The sequence below is a fragment of the Salvelinus alpinus genome, chromosome 38 (genome assembly GCF_045679555.1).
Source record: "Salvelinus alpinus chromosome 38, SLU_Salpinus.1, whole genome shotgun sequence".
Classification (NCBI taxonomy): Eukaryota; Metazoa; Chordata; class Actinopteri; order Salmoniformes; family Salmonidae; genus Salvelinus; species Salvelinus alpinus.
In genome coordinates this window covers 7,750,202-7,764,732 of record NC_092123.1, presented here as the reverse complement: position 1 = coordinate 7,764,732, position 14,531 = coordinate 7,750,202, and the positions used below count along the sequence as shown (strand labels likewise).

General features: G+C 42.3%; 1 protein-coding gene across 8 annotated transcripts in view; it reads left to right on the top strand.

The window, feature by feature from the left end:
• Positions 1-9,994, top strand: part of LOC139566179 (double-stranded RNA-specific editase 1-like) — a 62,811-nt gene extending 52,817 nt beyond the window's left edge. For all 8 annotated transcript variants that reach the window (XM_071387181.1, XM_071387179.1, XM_071387180.1 and 5 more), the window contains 8 exons: positions 1,670-2,643; positions 3,771-3,885; positions 4,202-4,370; positions 4,543-4,697; positions 4,801-4,969; positions 5,859-6,040; positions 7,407-7,585; positions 7,786-9,994. In XM_071387181.1, the coding sequence (XP_071243282.1) occupies positions 1,670-2,643; positions 3,771-3,885; positions 4,202-4,370; positions 4,543-4,697; positions 4,801-4,969; positions 5,859-6,040; positions 7,407-7,585; positions 7,786-7,962 (2,120 nt within the window). In that variant the 3' untranslated portion in view covers positions 7,963-9,994. The remainder of the gene's footprint in view (positions 1-1,669; positions 2,644-3,770; positions 3,886-4,201; positions 4,371-4,542; positions 4,698-4,800; positions 4,970-5,858; positions 6,041-7,406; positions 7,586-7,785) is intronic.
• The last annotated feature ends 4,537 nt before the right edge of the window (positions 9,995-14,531 follow it).

Here is a 14,531-nt window from a genome sequence, read left to right as displayed (position 1 = left end):
GTTCAGCCTTAAACTGCCTGCAACAAGCCTGGGAGGGTTATTGAGGAAAGGATTCTCTTTCTATAGTCAAAATACAGGGTTTGCCAACAACAACAACAACACAATTCCAAGCCCAATGAGGCTGCCTCATGTTGGTAAGGTACAGAGAGAGAGAGGGGCTGTATGTATCTATGCCCACAGTATGGAGCAGATGTTGAATTCAGTGCTTTGGCTGGCAGTGCGTTGCCCCAGGACCATCACATAGATCCCATTACACACTTGACAGTTATGATGTTAGGACATGTTATGTGTTAGGACAGCCCTAATCCTCCCGCTTCCCTGTTACACCAAACCCAACCCAGACGGGAGCTCACTTGGATTACTGTGTCGGTCAGGGACGTCCTCGCTGCACAGCACACAGGGAGGGTTGTTGGCAGGCCGACGGGCATACGTTGCCAAGGTTACTCAAGGGCTTTCTGGTGTGTGTGTGTGTGTGTGTGTGTGTGTGTGTGTGTGTGTGTGTGTGTGTGTGTGTGTGTGTGTGTGTGTGTGTGTGTGTGTGTGTGTGTGTGTGTGTGTGTGTGTGTGTGTGTGTGTGTGTGTGTGGGTCAGAACTGAGCATGGTTGGCGACGGACAGTGTTGTCATGGCGTGGTCAATCACAACGCTCTGTTGTTCAATAATCTCTCTTTCCCAACAGGGTTGTAATCACAACTCCACTCCTGTTGCGCTGGGCGCTAGCAGCATTGTGTTTTTTACACTGTTTATATTTTCTCTTGCATGCTTGTTATTTCCTTTACCGCTATATACTCTGTACACTTTGTTTGATAAAATGATGATATACAGCTTGGTCCAGAGCTAAATTATAATGAAAATGAAATTATTATTTGAATATGTTTTTGACTGCGGTGGTGCATGAAAATCCCAGAAAACACTTGTTTGTTTGTCTCCATTTTGGGAGGTGGCGATATCCTTATTTTGTCCCTCTTCTTTCCAAGCCTCGTTGTCGCTTCCTTCTTCTCTCCTCCTGCATTTTGTACAAGGATGTATTTTATCCCTGAGCGCCGAAAGGAGTAACCTATCGAGCTTTTGCTGGAGGATGTTATAAATGAAAATTTACACCACGTTCCATCAGCTTTATAATCAGGACGTGGCGATATGTGTTCCCTCAACCACAGCTACACCTAATTTATTGATACCATGATAAATGCAAGCCTTACAGTTAAATTGGTCATGCAGTCCTTCACAGGACGTTTCTAGAAGTTTTGAGAGCCAGTTCTTCAATAACACAGATGAATAGATAATCAGGAGCCGGATGACAACACTGAAATGTTTAGACATTTTTGTGGAGTTACTTTTGTATTTACACTGCCTAGGTCTTTGGTAGTGCTTATTCCGAAAAATACATGAATAAATAAAATCTAAAGATTTTCCTCAGAAATCAGTCCTTTCATCAAGTTTTATTCAGCCCCCCCTTTGATTGTATTGAAGGTTAGTGGTGATACTAATATTACTGTGTATTTAACATAGTGTTTTCTATAAGGACTACTTATAACTCTTTGAAAATCTAACATACAAAGGAACACACATCACTTGTCCAGTTACAAAGAGAGATAAAGGAATCTCTAAATTTTACATTTACAAGATCCTGCAACGAAGGCGTTGTAAGTTACTCTTTCTGGGCACCGCAGGTTCCAGCAGCACCGACGTTAAGGAAAACCGCAACCTGGACAACGTGGGCTCCTCCTCCAAGGAGGGGTTGGGGGGTGAGGGGGCAGCTCACCTCCCTAATGGGGGCAGTGCAGGGTGTGGAGGGGGCAGAAAGCGTCCCTTAGAAGAGGGTAATAACGGGCATCACAATAACAAGTACAGGCCCAAGAAGCGTAAGAAAATGCCCGGGCCCATTCTGCCCAAAAATGCCCTGATGCAGCTGAATGAGATCAAGCCTGGGCTGCAGTACAAGCTGTTGTCTCAGACCGGTCCGGTCCACGCGCCCGTGTTCGTCATGACTGTCGAGGTCAATGGGCAGCTGTTCGAGGGCTCCGGCCCCACCAAGAAGAAGGCTAAGCTCAACTCGGCTGAGAAGGCTCTGCGGTCGTTTGTTCAGTTCCCCAACGCCTCCGAGGCGCACATGGCAATGGGTCGGACGCTAACAGTCAACACAGACTTTACCTCCGACCAGGCCGACTTCCCGGACATGTTGTTTAATGGGTTTGAAACCCCTGCCCCTACGGAGGAGTCTTTCTACCTGGGCTCTAACGGTACCAATGGCTCCTTCAGCTCCCTGGGACTAGTAGAGTACCCCCTGCTAGCGAACTCAGGTACTACCGGCCTGAGTCAGTCCTCGTTAGGCCTACCACCCACCTCCTCCATCCCAGCCTTCGTCTCCCCCGCTATTGCCAAGAACCCTGTCATGATCCTCAACGAACTACGACCAGGGCTAAAGTACGACTTTGTGTCAGAGAGTGGAGAGAGCCACGCCAAGAACTTTGCCATGTCCGTGGTGGTGGACACACAGACGTTCCAAGGCTCAGGCCGCAATAAGAAGCTGGCCAAGGCCCGGGCGGCGCAGGCTGCTCTCTCTGCCCTCTTTAACATGCAACTGGACCAGACACCGTCCAGACAGCCCATACCCAGAGAGGGCTTGCAACTGCACCTGCCACAGGTAAGAACTACTACTGCCGACAACACGTTCACTCAGAGACTGTTGAATGACATGATTGTTTCATTTGGTTATTTGAAAAGCTTTACTTTGAATATAAGGCACAGAATAGCACATAGTAAACTCATAACGCAGGACAAACTCCCTCTCCCCATCGGAAATCTTGTGGAGCAGTAGAACAATTGTAGTAGTATACAGAGACTCGTCTTAACTCTATCTGGGTGGTTTAACCCCATGAAATAAGAGCGCAATGGTCAGATATGTCCGTTTGGTTCATCCTGCATTGCAGGCAGTATTCAGTGTTCACGTCCTATGAACTATTCTCAGTTTAATTGACTTAATGGTTTAACCAGCTCATTATAAGCCTCTGACAGGGCTTGATTGAAAAGGAGACGAGGCTTTGAGAGACAGTGGCGCATTACAGCCTTGAACGTTCCACGTTGCATTGTGTACACTCAAATCTATTTACACATCACTTAATCCCGTACCCCTAATCCCTCCTGCCTGAGATAACGACTGACGAGGCAAGGTCAATGAAACTGCAATCGTAATTAACATCAGCTCCTGAATGCTATTCAAACATACCTATTGATTAGACAAGCTGCCTGCTCCGTTGGCCTGTTTTAGAACAGATCCGTCAATGAAGCGGATGGATGATTTGCGTCGCGGCGTTTAAGCTCCCTGGTGTCTTGTCTGTCACTCATCCCTATCTAAACCCTTTTATCTGCAGTTGGTATGTCTGATCCCTGAAGAAGTAGGCACCGCTAATCTATTATACTGCACTAGCCTGTCTTCTGTTCTGCTACCTGAGCTTCGGTTTGAGAAAGCAGTGTCTCTTAGGGGTACCCTGGGTTGTCATTGCCTCTGTGATTTCTAATGTACACGTTCATGTGGAGGTTTTGGATAGAGTTCCAGTTGATCATAGATCAGAGCTAATATGATAAGCCAGAAAGGTGATCATCATAACGTTTAAACTTCTCCTGGAACTTTCCCCTCTCCTCCCTCCCCGTCTCTGTGTATTGCCTTCTATTCTGTCTGGGTTTAGTCTCTGGTTTTAAGGCCTGGGTTTTTCTTCTGATGTCATGATGCAGAAGCCCGGTATCTAATGCTCTTCGTGGTGGTTATTTCAGGTTCTAGCTGATGCTGTGTCCGGTCTGGTAATTGACAAGTTCAGTGAGCTGACGGATAACTTCACATCCCCTCACGCACGACGGAAAGTCCTGGCAGGCATTGTCATGACAACAGGTACTGTTAGAATAACTATTCCCTCCCCCAAAGGAACTTTTACTTTAACTTGATTGTTAATCTCTGATTCTCTGTCGAATCGAGAGAGCCAGACTGGTGCTGCATGGATCACAACTGGGGGTTTCATTAGAGACTAATCACAAAATATGTTTGTGTATTTTACATTGTGGAATAGGTATCACTTCACATTTCCTAGTTGATGTTATCACTTCATCATGACACAAGAGAAAAATATGATATACTCTATTCAGTAGACTATGTCGTTCATGTACCATTTTAAACCGTTCTTGTCTCACAATCCACACATCCCACCCAGGCACCGATGTCAAGGAGGCACAAGTGATCTGTGTTACCACGGGGACCAAGTGTATAAACGGCGAGTACATGAGCGACCGCGGCCTGGCTTTGAACGACTGCCATGCTGAGATCATTGCTCGTCGTTCCCTCCTTAGGTACCTGTACACACAGCTGGAGCACTTCCTCAGGTAAGTCACTGTAACCACGGAGACTGGGTTAGTAGAAACTGACTGATCAACAACGCTCCAAGAAAATGACTTTTTACCAGAAGAAACAAAGGCCAATGTAGAGAAACGGTTACCCTTTTCTCACCACACATCTGTCTGTCCATTTGTCTGTCTGTCTGTCTGTCTGCCATAGTAACAACAGAGAGGAGCAGCAGAAGTCGATGTTCACGAGGTGTGAGAACAAGCAGGGCTTCCGTCTGAAGGACAACGTGCAGTTCCACCTGTACATCAGCACGTCGCCCTGCGGAGACGCACGCATCTTCTCCCCCCACGAGGCTGCCTTTGAGGGTGAGACTTCTCCCTAGGTGGCTCTTCTTCTTCTTCTTCTTCATTTTAAAATGCTTCTTCTTCGCCATTTTTAAGGCTTATTTCCTTTCCATGTCATCCACAGATCAGGGAGACAGGCACCCTAACAGGAAGGCTCGTGGTCAGCTGAGGACCAAGATAGAGTCTGGGGAGGGGACCATCCCTGTGAAAGTCAGTAACACCACCCAGACCTGGGACGGCGTGCTGCAGGGAGAGAGGCTGCTCACCATGTCCTGCAGTGATAAGATCGCCAGGTCTGTATCTGTCACCACTCCTTGTTACTATGTTATCATTTTAGCAACCAGTCAAACTATAACCATACAGAAGGTGTCCAGTCATTTTCATGGAATGAAGATTTAAATGTCATATTCAAAAAAACACCAACAATGTAAATCTAGCGTTTCTGCCATTACTGTGAACTTCGTCCCGACTTTTCACAAGTCAGAGATAGCCGCAAAGGCTTTTGCTTGAGCAAGCCGCACGGACAGAAAAAGCCCAGAGAACAAGCCTTGAAGAAACAATCTAACAAACTTTACTGAGTGAGATCTAAAGTGTTGTAAATGAACAATATTGTTCATGATTACACACCTGCAGTTTGAGCAGCTGTTACAGTTCCTAGGGCACTCCCAGCAGGGATGCCATTTCCGTGGAGATTAATCAAAGGGCTAATCACGGCTCTAGCATAATCACACCTGTAGCACTGCTCTGTTGGCAGAGTGATTGGGACTTGAGAGAGGGTAGCTAGCCTGAGGAATGCACTAATCAGAATCATTTGAATAGCATCTGACACCAGGCAATAAACACCCTTCATCACTAAAAGTGGAGCTTAGTGTTCGCAAAATAGGAAATGTCCAACTGAGAGGCTATTACATATTATTTTGTTCAACCCAAGTTGCATTATTAGGTGGAGAAAAACAGGGCACAAGAAGACTTTTTCAAATTCAACCTCTGCGTTCAGAATGATCGAAATGTTCAGGGTAAAATCCAAAATGTCAAGAATATTTTTTAACTTAGACTTGGGTCTTATCCGTATCGTGCACTCAGAAATGTCTGTGCTTTGAGGTGGTGAGACTCAAAAGGTCATGTGACTCAAAAGCAGTGGCTCCCTTTGAACACCACCTCTCACTACCGCCCTTCTCTCAGGTGGAACGTAGTAGGGATCCAGGGCTCTCTGATGTGTTACTTCACAGAGCCCATCTACTTCTCCAGCATCATCCTGGGCAGCTTGTACCACGCAGACCACCTCTCCAGAGCCATGTACCAGAGGATCGCTGACATTGAGGACCTGCCTCAGACGTTCAACCTCAACCGGCCACTTCTGAGCGGTAAGGGGTCTGGCTGTCGTCCTACTCATCCTACATCCTGTTCTTACTTAGTTTATGTCAGACCCCCCCCCCCGATAGTCCTGAAAACATACAGTACCAGTCAAAAGTTTTGGACACACCTACTCATTCAAGGGTTTTTCTTTATTTGTACTATTTTCTACATTGTAGAATAATAGTGAAGACATCAAAACTATGAAATAACACACATGGGATCATATAGCCCTGGTCATTGTCCTGTTGAAAAACAAATGATAGTCGCTCTAAGCGCAAACCAGATGGGATGGCATATTGCTGCAGAATGCTGTGGTAGCCATGCTGGTTAAGTCTGCCTTGAATTCTAAATAAATCGCTGACTGTGTCACCAGCAAAGCACCCCCACACAATCATATCTCCTCCATGGTTCATGGTGGGAACCACACATGCGAAGATCATCCGTTCACCTACTCTGTGTCTCACAAAGACATGGCAGTAGGAAACAAAAATCTCAAATTTGGACTCATCAGACTAAAGGACAGATTTCCGCCTGTCTACTGTCCATTGCTTGTGTTTTTGGCCCAAGCAAGTCTCTTCTCCTTTAGTAGTGGTTTCTTTGCAGCAATTTGAACATGAAGGCCTTGATTCACACAGTCTCCTCTGAACAGTTGATGTTGAGATGTGTCTGTTACTTGAACTCTGTGAAGCATTTATGTGGGCTGCAATTTCTGAGGCTGGTAACTCTAATGAACTTATCCTCTGCAGCAGAGGTAACTCTGGGTCTTCCTTTCCTGTGGCGGTCCTCATGAGAGCCAGTTTCATCATAGCGCTTGATGGTTTTTGCAACTGCACTTGAAGAAACTTTCAAAGTTCTTGAAATGTTCCACATTGACTGACCTTCATGTCTTAAACTATTGATGGACTGTTGTTTCTCTTTGCTTATTTAACCTGTTCTTTCCATAATATGGACTTGGTCTTTTACCAAATAGGGTTATCTTCTGTATACCACCCCTACCTTGTCACAACACAACTGATTGGCTCAAACACATTAAGAAGGAAAGAAATTCTACAAATTAACTTTTAACAAGGCACACCTGTTAATTGAAATGCATTCCAGGTGACTACTTTAAGAAGCTGGTTGAGAGAATGTCAAGAGTGTGCAAAGCTGTCATCAAGGCAAAGGGTGGCTACTTTGAAGAATCTCAAATATAAAATGACTACATTATTCCATGTGTGTTATTTCATAGTTTTGATGTCTTCACTATTATTCTACAATGTAGAAAATAGTAAAAAATTAAGAAAAACCCTTGAATGAGTAGGTGTTTCCAAACTTTTGAATGGTACTGTATATCTCACAAAGGAATCTTTTTATGTCACTTTCTCTTCCCTGCAGGAATAAGCAACACAGAAGCACGGCAACCGGGTAAAGCTCCTAACTTCAGTGTGAACTGGGCTGTGGGAGACCAGGGGTTAGAGGTTATCAACGCGATGACAGGCAAGGACGACTTGGGACGGCCCTCGAGGCTCTGCAAGCACGCCCTTTACAGCCGCTGGGTGCGCCTATACTGCAAGGTAGGATACTTATTAACCCGCACAACAGCTTATATACTCTCAGGTGGCTGTTGCTATGCGTGGCTGGGTAGTTGAGACTTATTATGTTCCAAGAACTCAATTTAAAAGGTTTGACATCGTGTTTGTTCACTTGATTGTTGAATCATTTCTTACCGTGTTTTATTCTTGTCCAATTAAAACCTCGCTCTTCCGGCCTTTAGCTTTCACAGACTCTGAGAATCAAGGGTGCCAAACCCAGCTTGTACCATGACGCCAAACAGGCAGCGATGGAGTACCATGCTGCCAAGCAGACTCTGACCAAGGAATTCCACAAGGCAGGACTGGGCGCCTGGGTCAAGAAGCCTATCGAACAGGACCAGTTCTCACTCCAGTCCTGAGTGGATTGTTTTCATCGAAAGAGAATGACTATGTTGTTCTAAAATGTGTATGGTTGTTGTCACGGGAGGAAGAGGAGGCTCAGATGAAGATACTACTCCTACCAGCTGTTTAGACTTGATTTGTTCTGTGTTTTGGATGATGCTCAGCCAACCCTTGTTCCCTCTCCTGATCACTCCACTTTTGACCGTAAGACATTGAATTTGGTTGAATTTGGTCCGATTGTTTCTCCTCAACGAATCGCTGTAAAGGCTTGTTCTCCGTTATTGTCCGCGTCAACCGAATGATTGTTGTTGACGTTTTGTTAGTTTAATTATGTTTATTCCACTTATACTAGTAACCTAACACGTGACATACGACAGCTGTACAACTGGAAACCTGGGATTTTTTAAACGGATTTTGTTGATACATTTTATAAATCAGTACATGCAAAAATCAACTGAAATCAGTTGGCTATCTACAGACAAACCTTGTCTACACTCACTGTATGATTATGCCAAATATATAGAAGGCTTTCAAGCTCACCTCCCAGTAGTAGTCATAACAATAACTATTTTGCTGTCTTCTTCCTAAGTATTAGTGGTGTGCCCGTGCCTCTTGTCTTGAAGGCTGATGTCCTCTCTTGCACTTTTCATGTGCAGTCTTTTCTTTGTTTCTGCTGTGAGATATAAAGCATTGCACTGTCTGAGGACGATATGTTTGTTTGTTCTTGAATAGTCATAGATACGTGTGCTTTTTGATTCCGAAAATTTGATTGAGAACGCTTTCTATACTGATAATGACATGTTTTATCTAAGTCTATCTGAAGTAGGCCTAATTAACTTATGAAAAAGATTTGATTAATTTTTCCCTTTACAGTGAATGACATAAATTATACTAAAGTACATATGGCCTTTGAAACGTACATTTCTTTGGAAAGATATTCTTGCAGGATGGCTCACACTCTTGTGGTTGCCAGACAGATGCAGTGGACTTTATGTACTGCTTTCTATTTGAACACACAGACAACATTTTGCTATCATCATGTACCATTTGTTGGGAGCTTGACAAAAAAAAACGACAGAAATTATTTTAGCTTATATTTAGCCATGAGTGTTGAGGTGACTTGAGCTAATTTTCCTTGTCTGTCATCATAAGCCTTCTTACCTCACCAAAGATGATTTCTATTTGCTTTTTGTTTCTTTAATGTGTAATATTTGTTTGTACAAAGGTTCTGGTCACTTCATTTTGATTACTGTGTTTTATACTGCTCAATGTCATCTCTTTGGACTATTTATTTTTAAATGAATTGAAATGGATCTCTGTGTTAATGTAGCAATTTAAAAGTATGAAACTGTAGATAATTTTTGACCTGTTCTGTGTCATTTTTAACCATTAACATCTTACCAAAAAAAGATAATATACCCAAACTGTATTTCTAACAGGCTCGGAAATGTTCATGTACAGTACTTTATCCTAGTATACTCATTGGAATCGGACTTCTCTCGTGAATAAGCCCATTTTGTCATTTTCCCCCTTCTGTGTTGTCACACTTCTCATCCGCACTTGGCATGTTTTCTTATTTGTTTATTTTAAAAAGAGTTGTAAGAATCCACAAGAATCAAGGCAATTGCAGTTTTTGAAAGGGGACCTAGCACAACTTGTGATGTTTAAAAAACACATTTTTTGAACTGCATCAGTAGTGAATGGCTGGTTAACCGTTGTGAATAACTTTTGATCACTCCGTCCCAACCTTTGGGTGTTCTGAGGGGTCTGCTCTACCTATGTTTGCTTTCTCTGACCAAGTTGTGAGCGTTGACTGTGAACTTTGACCGGGTCTTTTGCCGTCCTGTAATGGTTCATGCACCGTGTGATTGATGTGCCCAGTCCACTGTAGTCTCTAGAATAAGGGCCCTAATGCATGAGCTCTCGCTATAAAGCATGAGGAAAAAATTGAATAAAACAAACCAGATAAACAAAAATCATACATGTCGAAAATGAGAAAATACCTATAAATGAGAAATATAATAAATGGTAACATAGGTAGATGTTGTATATAGTTGTCTTTCTTTATTTCATACACTATTTGCTGCCAAGTTCACTACATTAAGTAATGTCTAATTTTATACACAAAGCAATTATATTGACAATACAATATTTTAAGAAAAATGTGACAGAAATGTATGAAAAGTAAAAAGTGTCACTATGATGATTTTATAGAAAATAGCGTAATAGCAATGATGTTAACACAATGCTAGGCAGCTGCTCTGTTTGCATTAATGTAACTGTCCAGTGAAAATCAAAACTTTAAAAGCTTATATTCTGTTTGCTCATACCCAAATAATGTTGTTGACTCGTCCTTTTCTTGTAGTTGTGGACAAATAATACATTAGAGAAAACCCACTCAGTTAAACCCCATCTCAAAAAATGCTTGATATTTGCTTGTAGAATGACATCCTCCTCCTTGGCCAGGACAGGTCTTTCTGTGATTGGTCCAGCAGCTTTTTCCTTTTCCCCCCCAAATTCTCTGTGGGGAGAAGGAGTCTAAGGGAGACAGGCTCAGGAGGGCGCACAAGCAGCTGGTGTTAACAAACAGGACAAACACCTATATAACAACTATCAAGCCAGTCACTTCTATTTCAAATGTTGTAGTTTGTAAGAGTTGGCCTGCTGGCTGTTTAGAAGCAGTAAGCTAGCATGCTAACATTAGCTATCGAGATTAATTTAGCTAGCTGGCTAGCCAACAAGAAAGCAAGCAAAAGTAGATCCTCCACACAACAACCATCTCACCGTTCCCTTCTATTTTAAATCCTGTGGTTTGTAACTAAAAGTTGGATGTCAAGAGGAAACCTAGTTTGCTGTGATTGACTGATATATGTAGCAGCAGTTAGCTAGCTAACTTGCAGTAGCGCCTAGAAACCACAAACAAAAATACAGGAATAGTGACAAAGCAATGGACAGACAATGGACAACACACACTTGTAAAATAATCAGTCTGCATTAATTGCTGTTATAGTAAAATTCCCTAGGAGTTCCATCATGTTTCCAAATCTTGAACATCCATACTAGCTATTTGCTAGGCTGTGTGCAGCCCTGCACCATGTGGAGTTGGTAGCTAATTTTTATATCCAAGTGTATGCTTCCCCCCCCAAACCCCTCTGTTGTTTCCACTCAGGCCAAGCAGGGACACATAGAAAATCAGCTTTTTAACATCCTTAATTATCATTTTTTGGAAGGACATCTATTTCATTCATATTTTAATTAAAGGTAGACTCAGCGATATGACATAGATGCAGAAAGTAAAGAGCATAGTGGGTCAATTTCTGCAACAACTAAGAGCATTGAAGCGCGAGGCTCAATTTCTCTGCTGTTTTGGTCCTGTGGCTACCACGCTGTACAGTGTACAAGCACAGATACTGTGAGAGAGCGAAGTGTTGCATCTCGCTCATCTCAATATCTCCAGTGCTGCTCTTGGCAACGTCATTTCACTGAGTCTACCTTTAATTTTAGGTAAATATTTCATATAAATCTGGAACGCAGGACAGAGACTTTAAATGTTATCTGGACAATCCCTAACACTATCTCCACATGAGGTGGTGCAGGGATATTACTTTGTGTCATATCAGCCTCTTGCACCTGTGCTACATGAGAGTCAGATCATCTCTGCATGGATTACCTGTCCTTTCTGCCTCCACAGCGAGCAAAACAAACAGAAAATAGAGCGAGAGAGACCTTCTCAATAATCAGGCTGTTTCCATGCCAATTCCAATTGTTGACACCTTTCTAAATTTTTTGACCAAATACCAAAAAAAAAAAGTTTAATGGCAAATATGTTTTTTTGCCCATTACAGGTAATAAATTCATGAAAATTGACAAATAAAAGAATGATGCTGGAAAGTGGCTGTGTGTCAAGGGGAAGTGGGATTAGTGGAGAGAGCTCCTCATGCTTTCCCCACTTTCATGTTTTACCTGCAAATTATGTTTCAGGAAGTTAAGTCTCTAAAAGGTGAAAATAAAACGGTTCTCCCTCCATGACCTTGACAGATGTGGCTGCTGGGAGATTTGTTGTAGCCCTCTCCTGTCTATTTCAGTTCATAGTATTGTAGAGACAATTCTCCAAAGTCCAAAACGATACATCAAGTTATATTATTGTAAAAGACAATGCTCTTAAGTTAACAAATGTAAATATACAGTATTATTTGGTAGTAGAATACAGTCAAAATGGAAATGACTTTCTTGGCTTTCCAATAATATTGTGTCTATTAAATTGCATGACATTTATAATACAACATGGACATAGACTTACGTTCATATAGCTTCAATATATTTTTGTTATACCTTGTGTACACTTTTGTAACATCCTCCCCCCCTTTCTATTTCCCACCTCCTGACTTGGATACAGTAGTGGTCCATCCTTTTGGACATATTTTCATTTGTCACAGCTCATTTGCCCTGACAATGACAATCAACCTCCATTACCCACCTAATGGAGCGGTGGACCCAACGTACATCCAGTACTAGTCCTTAACAGATGGTAAGGATACAGACAGAACTCTACATCAGCAGTGTTTATCCTCCCCTCCTAGCCCCAGCCCCATGCACTGCAAATTAAGACTAAACTTGAGTTCCTAACAACATTCAGTTCCTATAGTAACATTCCTAAAAGCAGAAGGACATCCTCACCAGCTGTATACCACCCACCCTATAACCATGCTGCTGTGTTGGCCTAATGTTCATTTTGGGAGCATCTCATTCTCAACCCCAAATAGTGGCGATATAATGCTGACTTCTATACAGTACATTGGTCCAATTGGTCAGCAAAAGAGAAAGCTACAACAGAATGAACCAGTGTGCCATGCAAATAGCCTTAGAATAGATATCAGACGGCACATTACACGTTGCTTAGTTGTTTATTTCATAGAATAAGTCTCCGGAGACTTGAAGAACCGCAGAACAGAAGCTAATGCCAGGCTTTCTGCTGAGGCTGCAGAAGGAAACACATTTCTGCCATCAGGCCACATGAAACAGATGCTACAAAACTGTTTCATTTAAAATACAAGGACAGCATTAAAACCTCTTTACATTAATTAATTTACACAAACTGAAGATAGGCGACTTGCGTTAGAAACAATAAACTACAATAAAAAACCTGCAACATTTTTTAAAAGATTATACAATCCCCAAGTACGTTTTTTTTTGTTTTTTTTACAAAGAAGGATGCCAAATTCTACTTTGCAGAGCTGACCTTGGCATGAGGTGATGTGAATGTCAGCTCTTGGCATTTGCAATCAGGTGGCAATTGTTTGGAGACATTACGTGGCATTTAACCAAATTTCAGATAACAACATGAGGTTAATTAACTAGTTCTTTGCCAGATATCTTACACTTTTAGAAGTGTCAAAGTAAATATTTAATGAGACATTGTTTTCCTCGAAATTGGAAGACATTTATTTATATGGGCCAATGTCTTCTTATATGGCTGTTGGTAATGGTGGCTATCCAATATCCAGTATCCACTTCGCTCACAGGGATCATTCTATAGGGACCACCCATCTACCATGAATCATTCATCTAAGGATGCGTTTACACAGGCAGCCCAATTCGGATCTAATTCAGATTCGTTTTGACTAATTTGTCTGTTGATCAATCAGATCAGCTCGGTTCTATTCCAGCAATATCATAATTGGGCTGCCTGTGTAAACACAGCCTTATGTCAACAGGAGTCACACTAGTTCAAGGCTTAAATTTCCATTCAAATGTTCTGCTTGGTGGACTTGATGTACAGTATGTGGGGACAGTGAGTAGCCACCTCTTCAGACAGTTCTATTCCAACATGGTATAGGGAAGGAATGACCTTTCCTTATTTTTTTTTATTTGTACCTTTATTTAACTAGGCAAGTCAGTTAAGAACAAATTCTTATTTTCAATGACAGCCTAGATACAGTGGGTTAACTGCCTTGTTCAGGGGCAGAACAACAGATTTGGAATTTAAATTTTTACCTTGTCAGCTTGGGGATTTGATCTTGCAACCTTTCGGTTACTAGTCCAATGCTCTAACCACTAGGCTGAACAGGTATGAACTCCAGTCTTTTTTCCACAGGGAGGCAGGTGATGCCTAGAATGAATAAGGCCTACAGAAATGTTCTAGCTGAATGTGAAAGCCTGACAGCTTTCACACGTACTCTAGGGATAACATATGGGATTTCTTAGATGGTTCAGCTATATCCAATAGTCTCAAGTGGTTGTTTACTGTATCTGACCACTGTTTTTTTCATCACCACATTGGCCAATAAGGGAGACATCAGGTAATGTACAATATTCACACTTTTCTGCCTGGTCAAAAGCCTGAAAAGAAGCAGACAGAGTAATTAAAAAACAGACCCTCTATTTATTCACGAGTATACTGTATGGGTGATAGTGTGGCGGCTAAGATTTGCATTTTGACCTTCTTGAGACAATTACAGGTTTGCCCTTTCTCCAGTGTGGCTGTCCAGTGACAGGAGAAAGACATCAAATGCCACCAGCTTGCACCAGCTCGTGTGTAAGAGGTTGACAGATATCCTTTTAGTCTCTTTCTTACTGACAATATTAT